Source organism: Trachymyrmex cornetzi, unplaced genomic scaffold, assembly GCF_001594075.2.
Source record: "Trachymyrmex cornetzi isolate Tcor2-1 unplaced genomic scaffold, Tcor1.1 scaffold127, whole genome shotgun sequence".
NCBI classification, from domain to species: Eukaryota; Metazoa; Arthropoda; class Insecta; order Hymenoptera; family Formicidae; genus Trachymyrmex; species Trachymyrmex cornetzi.
The window spans coordinates 743,058-762,596 of NW_017295839.1; the positions used below are offsets into that span (position 1 = coordinate 743,058).

General features: G+C 27.8%; 1 protein-coding gene across 1 annotated transcript in view; it reads right to left on the reverse strand.

Annotated features, from left to right (window-relative positions):
- Positions 1–5,130: 5,130 nt before the first annotated feature.
- The window catches only part of sky (GTPase-activating protein skywalker), a 29,680-nt gene continuing 15,271 nt past the window's right edge, over positions 5,131–19,539 (reverse strand). Inside the window, exons 3-13 of the mRNA XM_018521974.1 lie at positions 19,048–19,070; positions 18,665–18,853; positions 17,023–17,147; positions 15,548–15,694; positions 14,602–14,736; positions 13,572–13,790; positions 11,734–11,763; positions 8,478–8,564; positions 6,359–6,517; positions 5,746–5,975; positions 5,131–5,508 (exon numbers count right to left, since the gene is read on the reverse strand). Coding sequence (XP_018377476.1) covers positions 5,367–5,508; positions 5,746–5,975; positions 6,359–6,517; positions 8,478–8,564; positions 11,734–11,763; positions 13,572–13,790; positions 14,602–14,736; positions 15,548–15,694; positions 17,023–17,147; positions 18,665–18,853; positions 19,048–19,070 — 1,486 coding nt within the window. The 3' untranslated portion in view covers positions 5,131–5,366. The remainder of the gene's footprint in view (positions 5,509–5,745; positions 5,976–6,358; positions 6,518–8,477; positions 8,565–11,733; positions 11,764–13,571; positions 13,791–14,601; positions 14,737–15,547; positions 15,695–17,022; positions 17,148–18,664; positions 18,854–19,047; positions 19,071–19,539) is intronic.

Consider the following 19,539-nt stretch of genomic DNA (forward strand, 5'->3'; position numbering starts at 1 on the left):
TATATATATATATATATATATATATACATACATACATATAATTGACATAATAAATACATATTCATTCTAATTATAACATTTTCTCTTTAATGATTATACTTTTCGATTAATTTAGATTTTTTTTATCAATTTCTAATTCGTTTATAAATTGCAGTCTTATGATAATGTAAACAAAGGAAATAGTAAATTACAATTAAAGTTTTAACTAAACTTAATTTTAATTGTTTAAATTTAAGTTTATATGACATAGAGTGTATGAGTTTATATTTGCTTTATTATCTTTTTCGCAATCAGGAAAGTATAATCAAGTAAGAGATTACATTAACTGAATTGCTAGAGAGAGAGGGGGAGGGAGGGAGGGAGGGAGGGGGAAGAGAGAGAGAGAGAGAGAGAGAGAATCTGTAAAATTCTTTAATTTAATTTAAAAATCTACGTAAGTAAAAAATGATAATCTTTCATTACAATTTCACAACTTATAACTTCCAAAATGTACATGTAATAATTATTGTTGATATATCGACTAAAATAAATAATTAAAAAACTTATTAATCTTATTATTTTTTAAGTACTAATTAAATTTTTTTTATTATAATGTGCTTTAATTAGACATTAAGGTTTATTTATAAAAAATATGATAAAAGATATTTTGTATAATATTTAAACATATTTATAATATTTACAAAGTTCTTAAAGTATAGAATAAATGTAGAACAATTGCACATAATACTAATTTATTTTGGAGAAATAAGAATGTCTTAATCATATTATTTATTGAAATTATATTTAAATGATTTTTTATAATCATCAATAGCGCACATAAAATACTTGTAATAATTGACCATAACTGAAGAAGATAAATGCTACATTTATCAGTATGAGAATTGAAATTTAGATTAAATAGATGAAAGTAAAAACTATCCTGAATTACAACAAATATTTCAAATATATATATATATATATATAAAACTTAATTCTTGCCGCTCGCTTAATTTAAAACAATGTTCCACACCTTTAAAAAATCTAAAAAAAATTTTTTTAATGTAATATGCTAAAAAGTGTGTCAAACTTTTTAGCATATTACATTACAAAATTTTTTTTGTAGTCTTATAACTATATAGACAGATTAAAGTTCTCGATTCAAATATTGTATAATTTATTTTGCATGTATTTTATGCTACAATTATTTAAGCAAGGTTTTTCGATTGTGTAGAGAACTAAGGAATGTTGTTTTTTAAAACAATTTAATTTTAACATTTCTCATCCTAATTTTATTTTGCTTGTAGCAATCCGTCGAAATTTAGTTATTAATTTATTAATTTAAAAATTGTTGGCACTTCATCAGTGTAGAAATCTAAAAAGATTTTCAATACGCACAATGGCCTACTTAATCAAAAAGTTATTGTGCCTTCTCTATTTATAGAAAAATGTACCAGAAATTTCCATAAAACACTCATATACATTAATCCTGAATCCATAATATCGGTTTGTAACAATGTTAAATCTTTGTTGTTTTTTTTTATTACAATATAATCATCTTCTTTTAACGATAGGTCTGTTCTTTATTCTTGCACTATCTGAACTGGTGCACACGGTGCAATAAGTTGAAGTGAAACAAATATACGTTTCGCTTCAACTTATTGCACTAAATGTACTAGGTCAGATAGTGCAGGAATAAAGAACAGATCTATTATGTTAGCTATTATTGTATATTTTAAAAACGATTCGCTTTTAAAAAGTGAAAGAAATCACGCTGTACGTTTATAAATAATTTGATTCAATATAATACATATATTTTATTATATACAAAGAAATTTATTACATAAAATTCTCATCGTCATACATGTAGGGCATGTGATAGCGAATTTGTCAAGATAATTTTTGATTAACCCTTAACCCGATTGTTCTAGAATTTTTTCACTTAAATATTTACGCCATACTGATTACTTTTTTAATGTTGTACATGTATATCTATCTGTTGTAACAATTTAACAATTTACGTCAACAAAATAGTGCACTTAGCAATAATGCTTTTCAAAAATACAAATATTAGATACATAGAACAATAATAAATGTTGTATAGAAAAATATATTTATATCATATACATGTATACCTATATAAATTTCAAATTGAACTTTTATATCGAAAAATAAAATTCTTGCTAAATATTTTACTATATAATAAATAATATTTTTGTATGTAACATATATATACATATATATATTATTATTATACAATAAGCAAATATATTTTCTATAAGTCAATTATAAAAAAAATGTTTATATAAAATGAAAATATATTTTATACAACATAAATTATTCTTTCTAAAGTATATTTTTGAATAGATACATTATTCTTATATATATCTTGATTATATCTTGCTTTACGAGTCAAATTTAATGATACATATATGTGTATATATATATATACACACACACACATATATATGTAACATTTTTGTGTACTTCTGACAACACATTTATAATAATTTTATAATTAAAATATAAAATTTAGCAAGAGTTTATATCTTAATTATGAAATTATTATTATTTAATGGATTTTATGTAAGCATTGATCAGTTACAATATTATAACTATTATTTAAGTATATTTTTTTAACAAAAAATCTAAACCAAGAATGTAATTGTTATTTTTTGGATTAAGGGTTAATACTTTTAATGCGAATTCTCGTTAGAAAATTTAATAGAAAACACTAATTTTAAAAATTAATAATTCTAACATAAATGTACAATTTTACAATTATAAATAGTTTTTGAAGCGTCATCTTTTAATAAATTGAAAATCAGATTACGGATTTATAATTCTGTAATTGGAGATCATCAGATTGTTGAATACTTAAATAATTATACATTCTTAGATCTTTAAATTATACTCAACAATCCTATATACATTTTTGTTTTATTTATATACATTAACATAAAGTCAATCTAGCATTGAGCTGAAAAATTCATTTCACAAAACGTCGCACTTTTCTTGTAGTATATTATAATATTATACTGAATGTTAGAGAACTAATAAACATTCCCGATTAACATACAAACATTTTTTCGGTTCTCATATAAATAAATGATTATTCTTCGTGTTTTCGGCACTTTTTTTACTTCATTTCGCATAATTCTTAACACAAATTTAACATACTTATGGTCCATTCTGTATACAATCTACATATACATATACGCGCAGTTTACGGTGCGCGCGCGTGCGTGCGTAAGTGCGCGTGTGTGTGTTTAGTGTTGTATGTGGAATTTTATGAACAAAATCTGGATTTTTCCGCTTCTAACAATTTCATTAAAGCTACAGATAACAACAATAAGAGATAAATAATCGTTATAATAGATGTGTGTGTACACGAACATCAATAATGAAATTAATGACAAGCGCATTTAAAACGATCTGCGAGACGGTATACACATATATATATGTATACTTATATACGTATATACACAGGTGTACATACACACAGTATGCGTTTTTAATACATACACATGTATAAATAAACACATACATTGTGTTATATACACACATAACAATAATTCCTAGTTCATGAATATTAAGTATTCGCAAATCAGTGTGCTCTTTATATATGTACATACGAAAAATCGCGAATTTCGCATCGCGATTATATGGCCTTCAACGTAGCTTATTGTCGAAGCTCAGTTCGCAATAACGGCGCAATAATAGCTATATTTATTTTACGGATTAATATATATTTTATTTCGTTTCGTATCTCAACGACGGGCAAACTCTGGAACTAATCGTAGATCTGCAAAAATTAAAGAATATTGTCTAATAAATATTGTGTAACGTATGAACCATACGAATAATTTTTAGAGCAGAGTATCAGTAGCTCACAATCAGAATAAATAATGTCATTCTATTTTGAAATGGAAGAAATATCAAATAGCCTGTTATTAATAATATAGACGAAAATGAATTAATTCTACTTGAAGGAATAAAAAAAGTAAAATTATTTTAAAAGTATTTTTTTCTGTTCACATACGCATACACACACATACAACACACGTTCTTTTTTTAAATACATTCTTTATCTAATGTAATTAGAAAAGTGAATGAGCATGAAATAGAACGAATTTGCATGATCGAAATTTTATTTAAGTTATACTTAGTGCCGAATTTAATTTACGAGTCACCCGCCGCCGAGTTGTCTAGATATACATGCAAAATGAAGAGAATGATCATTGCATGCTATGTAAAAGAGACGACAAAAAAGAATAATCTCAAGCGGCAGAGAAAACGCCAAAAAGTCTAGTCTTTCTTTTTTCGTCCCGATATAATTATAAGCAATAATATTATTGTGTAGGCAATCACGGATATATCTCTCGATATATGCCAAGATATGTTCTTAGGAGAACAATATTTTATAAATATAAACATATATATTTTTGTTTATCGCGTCTGGAACAAGTATTCAAAGCTATTGAAATATTGCCTACAATACTTTGCAACTACACTGTCGACAATGACCGTTATAACAAGCTACCCATTTTGAAACGTAGCTTTAATTGTCTCATAATATAAGTATACCTATAGACTCATAAGACAATCGTTTTATGAATCTATAAGTCATTACTATTGATTATTTACTACCAACAATATTTGACAGTTATATCATTGAACGCATAATTGCTCTGAAATGTCATCACTATAATGTATTTTTAAGTCATATGTAAATCGATGTTACTTCATCAATTATTGCCACTAATAATCGGCAGATACACAATTGGCAATAATTATCGTAAGCAGTTATTTTGTACAGTGTATTTTGATGCATTGTATTTTGTGAAATTTGTTTAAAAGGACAAAAATATTAAATTTGATTGTGTTCGAATTGTCCGTAAGATAACCATGTAATATTCACTTTATATATTTATTTTATTATTAATATAGTTTAGGATTTCTCAACTAATTCGTATATAAATTACCTATTATGTTGTTTTACTTAACTATTATTTGTCTTGCTCAACTCATTATGTTATGTAATCCTAATACTTTCATTTTTAATAATTTGTTTTCTTTTCAGTGGCAATACAATAGAATAAATATTACAAGTCTAAATTTATGTTTAACGTGAAAAAATGTCAAATAGTTCCTAGAAATTAAATAATGCAAAATATTTCTATACACAATCAAATAGAATATTTTTGTCCTCTTATATAATGTAATCTCATATTGTATATTCTTCGCATACGAATTTACTAAAGAGAATGATACGCGGAGACACACTCATGACATATAACACAGTGTTTAGTACGTATATGTAGAAAGAGAGTCACTAAATGGCAGTAGGGAATAAAACAAACTAATACACCGCTGTTTCTTCCCTCTCTTCAGGCACCGGCGAAGCCATACACTTCCAACACTCTAATCTCGAAATCACCACTAGCGCAAAGGGGTGGATTGTTAAAGGTCGAACATCGATCCGTTTTACCGAATCTTATATTTTCGTCCATCCAGATCGCCTGACCGTCCCTGAAATGATAAGAGTCATAAATTGTTTCAACATGTTTTCCGAGCTACAATAATACTACATAGTATAGTGCTACACTGAAAAATTGAAATCTATAATTAATGTAAATTATTTCGTATAAAATACATTATTACTTCGAAAGAGAGAAATAGAAAGAACTTTCTGTTTCCATATTCTTTGCCCTTTGTGCGATGGCACTTTTAAACAATTTATCAGCATTAATTTATGTCAAAACTTACCCGCCACCGATAGTTATCATCTTCGAATCAGCAGCCATAAATAACTCGGCTGAATGATGTACTCTGGAATCATTGTGCGATGAATCCATACCTACCCAAGGATACTTGGCTCGCTCAGGATACAAACTGAACAGGAATGTCTCACCAGTACCAAAGTATGCTTGTCTTTGACCTTTATCGTCTTTCAAATTACGTTCGCACCATCTAGTAGAACAATAAGCTCCAAATACCTGAAAAACATCGTAAAAATTACAAAATAAAGCTGCAAAATAAAACATAAAAAGTATTAAAAAAACAAGTTGTATTAAAAAAAAAAAACAAATCAATCTCTTTTATCAACCTTTTTATCGAGATTATATATTTGTAGTAATTATTTTACATGATTTTTAACGCACAAAAGTTCTTGAAACAAAAAATAATTTACAACGAATGCCATAAATCAATTTTTGAGCTAAAACTTTAAATAACAGTTAATAAGATGATTATAATACGCTACATATTTTTTGCCAAAACACGTATATATATGTGTATGTGTATATATGTATGTAAAATAATATCGTCAAATATAAATATTGTTTGTACTAAAAAGATACTTATTAGTGATTACACTTACCTCATTATTACAGGTTTTTATCATCAGAAGGGTCGGTTCATGCTGCTCAACTCGCACATAGAACGTTGTCAAAGAGCATCCATGTTCTTCAGTCGTATATAATAAGGTAGGCTGGTACATCGTGATCCTCATCGGTAGCCATGACCATAGGGTAAATAACTGGTAAGTAAATAAATCCAAATCATTAATTGGACGTAAAAGATGATTTTTATAATTGTGCAAACATTAGTTTCTAATGGTTCACTAATAATTTAAAAGGAGCAAACTAAATTACGATAAGACATGCGCTGATAAATTAAATTAAAATGATTATATCAACTATTTTATGGAAAATTACAGTAACTGATACGTTAATAAAGATTTTTATATCTTCTTGATGATAAAAATTCACTATTTTTAATGCGTTTCTCCACAAGATACTCAGCGAAAAAAAAACTGATATATTTTTTCAAGTTAAATATACTTTTTTTAAAAGTTATCTTTTCTTATCTTTCATTATTGTACTATTTTCTCCTATATTTACTGTATTTTTCCATACAAAGCAAAAGAATATCGAGATTTTTTTGTTGGCAATCCTTTGTGTTTTTTAGATAATATTAATCATGAAAGATGTAATTGTGATATAAATATATGTGTAATCTACAATTGAATATTTCTAAAATAGCAATTATACGTTGCAAAAAGAACTCAACTGTTTTTACTAGAAGAACGTAATATTTATAAATTATATTTATTCTACCGTCATATAAAATATTATTCTTTTCTAATTATTTACATTTATATACACACATATACGTATATCTCTATATAAAAAATATAGAACAAAAAATAGTTAGAACATTTCCTATTTATATCGTAATATCGCAAACATTTTCTTATAAAGAAACATCAATTCTAACAAAATGTGTTTCTATCTCGTTTACGTGAGATATCAACAAAACCACGAACAATACGCTGATATGCTGGCGAAAGTAAACATCTGTATCTTTTGCAAATCAGTGCATAATATCATTCGTCATGCAACAGTCAGGATAGCATCAATCGGTTAGAGATAAAAATACAAATGAATGTTATCGAGACGTCAACATGGGTTTTTTGTGCTAGCGATGAGATGTATTCTTTTCAACTGCACGTTCAGTACTTTTGTTTTCTAATTTTTCTCTTTCACTCTTTCTTCCTCCAATATAAGGAAATATTATAACAACAATTAATTTAAAAAGCACATGTGCTTTATTTATTTTCAATTGAATTCATTTCCATTTCGATCAGTACCTCAACTCATGGGTTTCGAGATTCCTTAGCGCAAAGTAAACCTTCTTCGATCACTCATCCTATCTCAAAATAACTACAAGGAGATTACATAAACTTTCTTCATACAATAATACAACAAAATATTTCGATCTTACTTTGAAACATTCTGTATATATACAAGATTTAGCAATTTGAAACGATTTTTTCCGAGCTTGTGTAGAGAAATGAAGATTTAAAGAAGTAAAATAATATAATAATAAAATGAAATAATAAAAAGAGGAATAATTTTTCAATACTAATAATATTTTCGTATTATATATAGTTTAATTTTTAATAAGTTCTAAAAATAACATCCTGTAAATCAACATTTCTATATCTAACTACTCTCATTGTTCGCAGTTTTTTCGCACTTCTTGAATTTATTGCTATGTTATTTTTCAGTGGAAGAATATTTTAAGATTTTGCTTTAAACACTTTTACTAAGATAATCTAGTTCATGACAGCAAATTCAAGAATTAAATCAAAGTTTATATAGTTTTTGAATAAAGTAATGACAAAATTTTAATGAAAGACTCCTTATTAGAAATGTAAAGGTGCTCATTTACAAAAGATGCTATTTTTAGAATTAAACATTATAAATAAAAGGTATAAAGATTCTCTTATATTTTATTTATTATTTTAGATCTTGCCTTTATGACAAGCCCGAAAAAAGCGTCAAATTCTCTAGATTGCCGAACTTTGCATATATTTTTATGCGATTGCATATACACCAACGACGACAATATAGACATGCCACAGAATAAACGACTACTTGACGGAGCTTTTGAATCTTAATTCAATCGATGAAAGGACGGCCGTGAGTACTTACATCAGGCATGTCTAGGATCTGGGAGCATATACTTTGTATGGGATAAACGCCCATTGATAGAGCGCGTGGTCCAGGACTGTGTGCGCCCTACACACCCGATACCATTTAATCCGTAATTCCAGTGAAGGCAGCACAACACAAGACAGCACAAACACGTCAGTTACATCGATGTACAGTGAAGAGCACTAATGGTACCAATGCGAACTTTGCATGTACCCACTGCACAAATGCTCCACGGAGATATTGGATACTTTTTTGTAACGTAAAGTTACACACACCAAAGAATATGGGATGTAAATAACTATATATAAATAAACTATACATTTATTAGATACGAATAACCGTAGAATTTCATGAATTTAATATTGATTATCTTGGAGCAATGTAAAATCCTTTGATCCTTCACTACAATCGCATCGTATTGTGACATCAGAAGAAAAAAAATGTGTAATGTTTTTCTTGCACTATACATCGAAATAAATTAGGTTTCTTTGCATGCTACAACTTATATTCAATAGAATTTATATATATGAAATGTGCCAAGGAGACTATTCTTTTGATTCGCGGATTAATAAATAACTAAACTTTGATTGAACTGTCATCAATTCCATTCTTGTCTATTCTTGCAGCTGATACAAATTTTGAGGGCATAAAATTTGAGTGCAGAATCTTTCGAAAATGCTAAGAAACTTATGATGGCTTAACACAGCAGAATATTATTAAAACATTAACAATATCTGAAAGTCTGCAATGAAAATTCATTCTGCTCCCCTTATTCAACGCTTTTCTATAAACTATTCGTTTATATTTCCCTATATATTATGTATATTATGTATATTTCTCTTCTAATCATTTTATTTGATTGTCTAACGAGAATATTAGTAAATAACGAATACGTTCTTAATATGTATTTACAAATGATTCGTGAATATAATAATTATTAAATGTATAATTATAAATAAAACAGCTGTAAAAGATTTAATTTTGATTTTTTAATTTAATATTTGTAATAAATTATCAAATTTATATTAATAGACAAAGAGATATTTAATATAATTTTAATTATAATTTATTATAATTTGAAATATATGACTTTCGCTTAAAACATCTAGTGCTATGGCTGTATGCTCCTTATTGTTTATATTTAGTATAATTTTAAATTCTCTACTTTGTCTAATTCAATAAAACCTATCTTATATTAAAATCTTATATTAAGATCTGTTTATATTACATTATTATGCACAACAATGATAATAAACAGCAAATGTATTTCAAACGTTTAACTATTTAATACATACATTATTATTACATCGTGATCACATATTGTTCCAAATATTCCGAAATATTACAGGCCTCTTTAAGATGTTGGCAGATAAAATAGACGATAATATCGATTTCCAATATGATAAAAGAGATGCCCTCGATTATATTAAGACAAAGAGGCAGAACGACCGGATAATTTTTTAGTCATGTAGTAAGCTTAAAGACGACTTTAAATTTAAAAGATATAATTAAAAAAAATTTTTTTTTTACAATTTATTTTACAATTTTAATGTTACGGATCTTGGAAATTAAGCTCTATATTTTTAATTATATTTTTCAGCTTTATGTTAAATCTCTATAGTTTCTATATTCTGAAAGTAAAAGTTGTTTAGATCTACTGAAAAATATTATTTTGATATTTGTTTTTTGTTTCTATGTTATGTACTAATAGAATTACAAATTCTTGTAATATAGATTGGGAAATATAGAGAAACATATAGAACGCAACTTAGATGTCTTCGAAAAATAAATGTGATTAACGTTATATCTACGGAAAGCATCTTCTAAAAGTTGGCATAATAATATGTCTGAATCAATACCACAGAATCACATTCAAGAAAACAGGGTAATAAGTTTATAACAGATAACACTGAAAGGAATGAAACTAATACTAAACGTTTGCCAAGCAAAGCTCGATTAAATTTATGTAATTCAGATGAGATCCTGTTATTTATAACTTACTTTCATGGCTTAGTCCTTTATCGATTATAATTTATAAAAAATTACCACATGCTTAAATTACAAACTGAAACTATAAAAGAATTAATTCATATTTATTTTTTTAAGACTATTCTCCCTTAATACAGCCATATTAAATTATAACGTAAAAAAATAAATAATTTTTTCTTGCATATATTGAAACATATTAATCTTTCTCGCATGTCTATAGTTATGTTTGATTAAATAGAAAAATGGAATAAAGAATAGATAATCTTTAGTCTATTATATATATGTACATATATAGCACATTCTTTCTACAATTGTAGGACGAATATAAATATTTGATCCTCTCTTATTTATTAATAAGGCATAATTAGAGTTCCATTGGTATAGTTTAATATATAATTTATGCTATCATACGGATTGGTAGCATGCGATATAAAGGTTTTCTATAATAAACCATAGCTTAAGTTTTAAGTCTTAAGCTGTAAGAAATTCACTAATCACAGTCAATTCTTCTCACATTCGGCTGTTGATTGGTCAATTTCTTACGGTTGAAGCTTAAATAATGGCTTAATGTAAAAAACCTATAATACAAGAAAAAGATTTATATATGTTTGCATCCGATTTATAATCCAATATGGCTGCAAAAAGAGGAAGCCTTAAGAAGAATTTTAAAAGAAGGAAGAAGAAAGAATAACGCGATAGACGAATAAGATAGTTATATATCTTCTAATTCAATCTTTTGAACATAAGGAGCTGCGCACAATCAAAGGAATAAGGATCAAAGGAAAATAAGAATATCAACCTATCAGAAACTCTGTATTCTATATGTTGAGATTCTTATTCTCCGTTTTCTGTTCCCTATTCTTTTAATTTTGCGCAGTCCCTAAAAGTTGCTCATTTATTTGTTTGAATACTGATCTTGTGAGACGTTATAGATCATTCACGATTGCAACCCGCATTGATACACGCGGAGCCACACTGAAAAAGCCAGCGAGAATTTTACATTATGCGTTGCAGTAGACATTGCTAACGAGAGTATTGGTTACTGCCGCGTTGATAGTGGAAGATGTATTAAAGGAGTCGCTGCGGATGGATAAATAACAGCAACAAAGCTGGCACGACAAATGTATGGCGATGAGTGAGTACGTGTAGAGTATGAGTGTAATATAAATGATATCTCATAGTATAAAGGGGAGAAATAAAGGTAAAGGTGGGCAGAGCACATGAAATTGACAACACATTTCCCAAAAAGATAATTATACGATACCCTGTCTTTGTACGTGTCTTCACATTCTTTCTGAAAACAAATGGAATCATTGAGAGATTCGAAGGTTTACCGAACCCTATAAGAGACTACTTTAACACGCTGGGCTGTACAAAGCGGAGATTGAAACCAGAATACACAGGATATTCAGTAAATTGTAATACAGTCAACTTAAGAAAGCCATTTCTCGTAAAAAAGAAACGTTTGAAAGAATACAATAATTTTTTTAGATTGTGTAGTTTCCAAGAGATACTACTTTGAATGTAAAAATGTATCTATTCGACTATATGTTGGTACTAATATGTCGAATATCTTGTAACTCAATTAATTACAATTGAAGTAGTATCGAATTTTCAATGCTAGAAACATTATGTTTGCAATTGTTGTATTTCATCACTTCGAGAAATTACTATTTATAGTTAATAAATTATTATCAGTACTATTTTTTTTTTCGGAAATTACGCAATCAAAAACTAAAACTTAATAAAAAATATTTATCGAATATCTTTTAATCGTTTTTCTCACATGAAATTGTTTTTTTATTGATTATATTGCGATTTATTGAGTATTCTGAAATTTCATCGAGTTAAGATTTGGATATCGTAGGCATGCAACAATGATCCTTACGTTTATCCATGAGTAAATGAAATGTGATAATCGGCATAAGGTTTTTTCTCGCATACCTGTAACATCGAAAATCGAACTCAACGAAATTATATTGGTTTCAATTCTCATTATAAAGAGAAATTATACAAGATATCCCCTAGTGTAAGCAACCCCTTTCATTCCTTAAAATTGAAGAAGATAGGCCATAACGAGTGAAGTTTACATTTAATAGTTTCAATCGTCTCCTTTGTTTTAGGAAATAAAAGGGGATAGTTACATATGCTGAAACAATAAAATGTTGCATACTATGTAAAAAACTATATAAATACTTCATATTTGTAACCTGTAAAAATTCTATCAATTAAAATTATGTTCATGTATAAACTCCAGATATACTCATAACAACGTTCTGCTTTTGGTGAAATTAATATTTCTGCAGAAAATAATTTGATATGTCCAATTTGAATTTATTACTTAATTTCAATTTATTCCATTAAAACTTGTGAGATAAACACACTAATAATCTCACACACTTTTTTAATGATTATGCACTACTCTATCTTAAATTAAGCGAAGATGTGGCCCTACTAGTTTAACTAGTTAGCTCGCGTATAGATATACGAAGTAACCTGTCGTTGCGCGTATACTTTGCGCAAGACACTACTGTGTCTCTTGATTCCATGTTTAAAAATTAATTAGTTGAGAAAAAGTTTTCAACTTTTAATATTATAAACAATTTAATAATTAAATTTTTAATAAAATTCTGAAAAAATTTGAAGACATATATTTAAAAAATTAAATTGATATTTTCTTTCTCTTTCTTTAATAATCTACAATATTTAGAGATTAGAAAAAATACTCATTAAAAGTTTCAAAATTCCAACAATGAACTCCCGTGCATTTTTTTAAGTGCAGCCAATATAATTGAAGTTATAACAACATAAAAATTTTATGCATGATATGCATTACGTCCACAAAGACATGCTGAAAACTGTTGAAAAAATTATCAATTTTTACCAACATTATTCTCCTATTAGCGATCAAATATATTTATGCCATTACTATCCTGCTTATCAAATTATAATTATAACTTTTAATTTATGAATGTTATTTGTTAAGCTAAATCATAAAATGTCCAAGATCCTTCATAATCAGCACATTTTTATTAATAAATTAAAATAAATATGGAATTGAATTAAGACAAAGAGAGAGGAAAAGATAGATAAATAACGTACTTCTCGTATTGTGAGTGTGTGTGACATCATTTGAATGTTGACCTGGGATTGACTGGTGGGTAGATTGTCTGTCGAACGTGACCTGGCCAACGATCGGGACCCTGTCAGGACGCTCTTGCTCTTAAGAGCCATTTCTGTGCGCAGAAATACTCGCGATATGTATGCTGAGCTGAGTCCGCGTATCCCAAAAGCGGTACGCAAAAATTTAGCAGGTGTTACCTGTGAAAATTAATGAATTATTATTATAGTAGCATTTCTCACAATTAAATCCTTATAAGATAAAATATTTAAACTTCTAAGTAGAATATTATTATTATTATACATGTGTATGTTTGTTTAGATATACATATTTAAATTATTATTTTAGTTTATATTTGAAATTTTTATCCAAAAAGTATAGATCAAACCTCAAAACAATATAAAAAATATACAAATTTCATAGATTGTTTCATTATTACGTCTGAATATTTGTGTAAAATTTGAGCACAATTCTCTTATTATTTTAAAAGTTATTTAATTTTTCGTTAGTCTTAATTTTTATGTAAAATCGCGTTTTGCAATATTTATTTGATGAGGAAGTAACATTAAGAATTAAATCAAGTTTTAAACACATACTGATCAAACAATAATAAATATTCGTGCAAAATTTCATTTACATTCTTAACTTGTTCGTTTAAAATTTATTGACCTAAAACTACAGAGAAAAATATGGTTATTTTGTTGCATAAAACCATTATAAGTCAAATTAAGATTTGTTTTGTTTTCTTTTTTGTAATTTCAGGGCATATTCACGGTTAACATCATCAACATTTTTTGAATGATATTGGTTGATATCAGATTATTTTGTCTGATTGTTTGATATTTTTAGCTGATATAATGTAGCTAAAACATCCTTAAATACAAATATAATGTTTACTCTTTCTCTTGTTATCTAATAGTATATTAGTTTCTTTGTGCTTTTCAAATTTATTTCTTATATATTTTAGAATTATTCCGCTAAACACAATTTATTTTAGATTTGGTTACTCACTGGCATTTGTCTGCAGAACTTTGATAGAGCGGCATCTATCCCATTCTTCGAAATCTCATTCATCCATTCGGAATTCTGTGGCGAAGAATGCTTATAAAATAATAAAACTATAGCCATAGCTACCCGATAAAAGACCTGAAAGCAAAATAATTGATGATAATTTAATTTAATTATTAAAACAGTACTTTATAACAAATCGCGTATATGTCCAAAAAGAACAATTTTATGCACTATGCTCAAAAATGCTTGCAAAACAACTTTTCGTTGGCACTGAATCAAATGTCAAATTTAACATTTGTCCTATTCCTAGAATATAAGTGCATTGCTCAGTACACATAACGCGCGCATGATCTTTATCTGTCGGTTGGGTAAACGCCAATTTTTCTCGCTCTCATATGTGCGATAGATGGACGATTTCACGTGCTGTTCTTCGACTGGTTCCTCGAATGCATAGCAAGAAGTAAAGTTCGGAATTTTCCGGTTGGCGGACGGTTCAAACCAGTTTGGACTCGGAATTCATGATAATCGAATAATTCTAACAATTCTTCAAACTTTCTTCTCGAAGTTTAAATTATTTGAATCTTTATTCGCGTAACTGTCTATCGTAAAATAAAGTATACAACAATATACATTTGTTTCACTTTTTAATTTGTAATTTAATGTGCTAAGGAAGTCAGTATCTCCTTATGTCTTTGATCGTTTTTCTTTGCAATGAATATTGTATTTTCATACGACTTTTTAATATCTAAACGATTTAAATAACTATTTAAACCTTCAAATATTATTGTTCGAACGATTTGATCAATTGCGTACCAGCTATACGAATTGTTTAAATTTGAAGTTCGAGCTTTTAATTATGGCAAATACAATGTACATTTCGTGAGTTGAATATAATTTATAAAAATTATTCATAGAGTTAGCGATCAGATCTAAAGTACAAACTCACCTTGATGCCTTCATGAAGAAAACAGTCCATAACCCTGACTAGATGTTGAAATGGAAGAAGTTGAAGAATCCACCAGATCCAGTCCATGTAGATTCTTTCTGCTCTTGAACCGGAGCAATGCCTCGCTAAATGTACAGCAGCTGATTTCTTAAAATTATAAAATCGAAAAATATACATTATATATAATATATTGTATTTTATATACACATGTACATGCGCGCGCGCGCACACGCACATACATATCGCTAGAAATCTATTACTGCTTGTCATTTTTTGATAGCAAATAATTTTATCTTAGGTTCATATCTCTTTTATATAATTTCAGTGAATATATATCGATCTGGAGTAATATCGATTGAAAGAGATAGATAAAGAAGTTTATTCTACCATATAAGATAAGGTATTGAGGTAATGAAAAATATAAGATATATCGCGTAAAATATTATAAGTCATTTTCTCCGAAAATAACAAAGATAACAATAAACATCTTTTTCTCTGCTTTTAAAGTTTATCCTAAAATTACTATTTGATAAATAGAGTACCATTCCCTCTCCCTCCCTCTCTCTCTAGATGTGTGACAAGATTTTTTTAATCGACAATGTAAATTTTTTCCGAATTTGAATCCAATCAAATCCATTTAAACATAATTTTTAATTAATAAATTATTATTAGGTTAAATTTTGATATATAGATCGTAAAAAAGATTTCTATGTACATTGAAAGAAAAAATTGGCTGAATATCGCATAGCATTTTTAATTGGTTACAGCAGCCAATTTTTGGTTGCGTTAGTCTATCGAGATCCTATACTGACATTGCGGATAGGTTAACGCAACCTATCTAAAAATTGGCTGCTGCAGCCCATTAAAAATGTTATACCATCTAATTTGCTGCAGCAGCCAATCTTTTCTTTCAGTGTAAGAAAAATAATAATGATTATGATATAAAGTCATTTTAAGTATACATGTATTTAAATATTTAATATAAAATTGATAAAATATATTTTAATTACAATCAGTTTCGAAATTCACAACCAATTATAATTATTTGTATTTTAAAATCTGATTAGTCTTAATAAGATATCTCTTAGGCATATCCGAATAACAAACTCACTTATAAACTCATAAACAGATAATATTTATTTTTATCATTTTATCTTATTTTATTTGTTTTATATTTGAAATGAATATTTATAAGATGGTTTAGAAATAATAGAAGCAAATTATTCAATTAGGGAAACTACATTTAGTTAAATTAGATGAAATATATAGGACTTATTATCGGTGCTTTTTTTTATGTTTGATTAAATTTATTACATCAGGTTTTTAAAAGAATTTTAGCACAATAATTTCCGCGCTTGACTCCTATATGCCGTTTTATCCTTTATTTATTTGAATTGTCACTTGTCAGGCGTCTGTTATTAATCTTATATGTTTAATTATCTGAAATCTAAACTTTAGGAATTATTGTTACTTACAACATGTTTCTTAGTGATTTGTTCTACCGTTTTCCACGTAACTTCATAAAGAAGTTTGGTTTGCGTGATGAACACTTTCTCTTTGGCAGCTACCAAAGTAGCCATACAGTGGTAACATTCCTCCTCTGAAAAATAACATTCTCAAAATAACATAAGCAGTGGTTTATCGCAAGTAAACAAAATCCTTATTATAAATTTGCTTATTTTAGACCTTAATTCTAATTGAATTAAAAGATATATAAAAATCATAATCTACAAATAATTGTCCAGTAGAAATAATATTATAAATTATTAAATTTATATATTTATTTGCTCAATTAAATATAATTTAAATTAAATATAAATTTCGGAGTTATTCGAGTTATTCGAGCCTGGCTAGTTCGATTACGCCAATTCTTGTATTACAAACTTCTTTCACAAAATATAATCTATTATGTCAAACGTTTCAACCTTCAATAAGGTCCTCCTCAGTGAAACAATTTAAAATACAATTACATACTGTAAATTGTTTCACATACTGTAATTGTATTTTAAATTGGTGTAAGCGAACTAACCAGGCTCGAATAACTCCGAAATTTATATTTAATTTAAACTATAAATTATGAATATTATTCATAAACTATTCATAATTAACTAATATTAATAATTAATATCTTTATCCATCATTATACCGAATAAACTGAAAATATAGAATAGCATTTTTCAATTCAATCATCCACTTTTTTTAGAAAAATAAATATTGAAAATTAAGTTGAATGTAGACATATTCTACTATTTTATACTTTTTTATATTGTCAAGTATTAAAAAATATAAATAACCGTGGATGCTTTCTAATTGCAATGTGCCTAGACACTTTTGTGCACATGTATTTTAAAGCCTTCGGTTTTCCCTAAAAACTATAAGCTAGTTACACATTTCACGATCCAAGAACTCGGATCGAGTTTTAGAATCGTGGATACAAGGCTTAAGAGTGCTATTTCATTCGTGCATTTTTTGTCGTACAACAAATGTGTGCAGGACAAAGAGATCCTCGGATCTCTATCCTATAGCTAATCAACAGGGTTGGGAAATTTGTCGTACGATAAAAACGCACAAATGAAATAGCGGTCTAATGCTGTAATCATCGACACAACATTACACATCCGTACTCAGCCCGAGACCTACTAATCGGCTGCATAAGCTTGTATTTTCTAGTGATAATTAAATAGTTACTAACCGCGGCTATAAACAGAAGAAGAAAACGCAGGAGAGATATAAATGCAGTTCCTATCATCATCATCGAATTAAAAAATACTAAAGCATGGGCATGGTACTGAAAAGTAAATCTAACTCTATCCAAAATCGCGGTATAACGTACATCAGTACATATTTTGTTCCAAATTGAATCGTGCACAATACTACGCTTTGTGCATTTCTGTGTACATTTGTGTCAAGATATGCTAAGTAATTGGAAAAAGCAACTCTGTTTATATTTTATTTAAGTACAAATATAACCAATTTGAAGTTGTTTTTTGCATTTTGAACATAAATCCGTAATATTTTATTTAAATAAAGTAAAAAATAATTCCTGTAATTTTTGATATGTCAAATTATTATTGCGTTAAGCTATTGTTGATTTAATACTGAGTTAGTGTGATTTACCTGGCACAAAATGTAAGAGAAGTGCAGTTAACGGATAAAGGGATGGGCTGTATGTAATGTCAGGACAAGCGTATCCTAATACAGATACGATTCTGTCCGCCACGTTTCTGCCCTTCCTCGTCAAATTGTAAGACAAGCAATGCGTACTATCGACAAACGGCGGTAGCATGATTGATTTTTCTGGTAATTCTGCAAACAAAATATTTCAAAGCTTATATTACATTAGGCCTGTTCTTTGTGACTAAATTGAAAGTGAGAAAGAAAATTTTAGTGCAGCGATGAAGAAAAAACATTATTCTCGAAAAATATCGCGTACAAAAATATTATAATGTATGTTATGTATATTATAGATTTGCGTTTGCGATATAGATTTAGGAATATACGTCCATTGATTACATCTTCTGCACTTTTCAGTAATTACACACTCGGATTCAGTGCTTCTATGAACCATTTAAAAAAAAGTGTCATAACCTTTTAGTCGGTGAGTGTACAGATATATACAGGGTGTCCCCAACATACAGCCCCACTCGTTTTGAACAGGTAGAGCGGACTAAACTGAGTCGAAAAGTCCTCTACCATTTTGCAATTTTCGCAATAGTTAACAAGATATTAATTACTAAAAATTGCAAAATATTGGTCTTGAATAATTTTTTACTCAAATACTATCAACTTTACAGAAAAACTGCAAGAGACAAAAATCATTAATTTTTTTTTCATAAAGTTCTGAGAATTTTTTCAGAATTTTTTCAGAATTTTTTATTACCGTATTTTCTCACGTTGGTAAAAATAAGAAAATGCAGTACTAAAAAGTTGATAATAAATTCTGAAAAAATTTTCAGAACTTTATGAGAAGAAAATAAATGATTTTTGTCTCT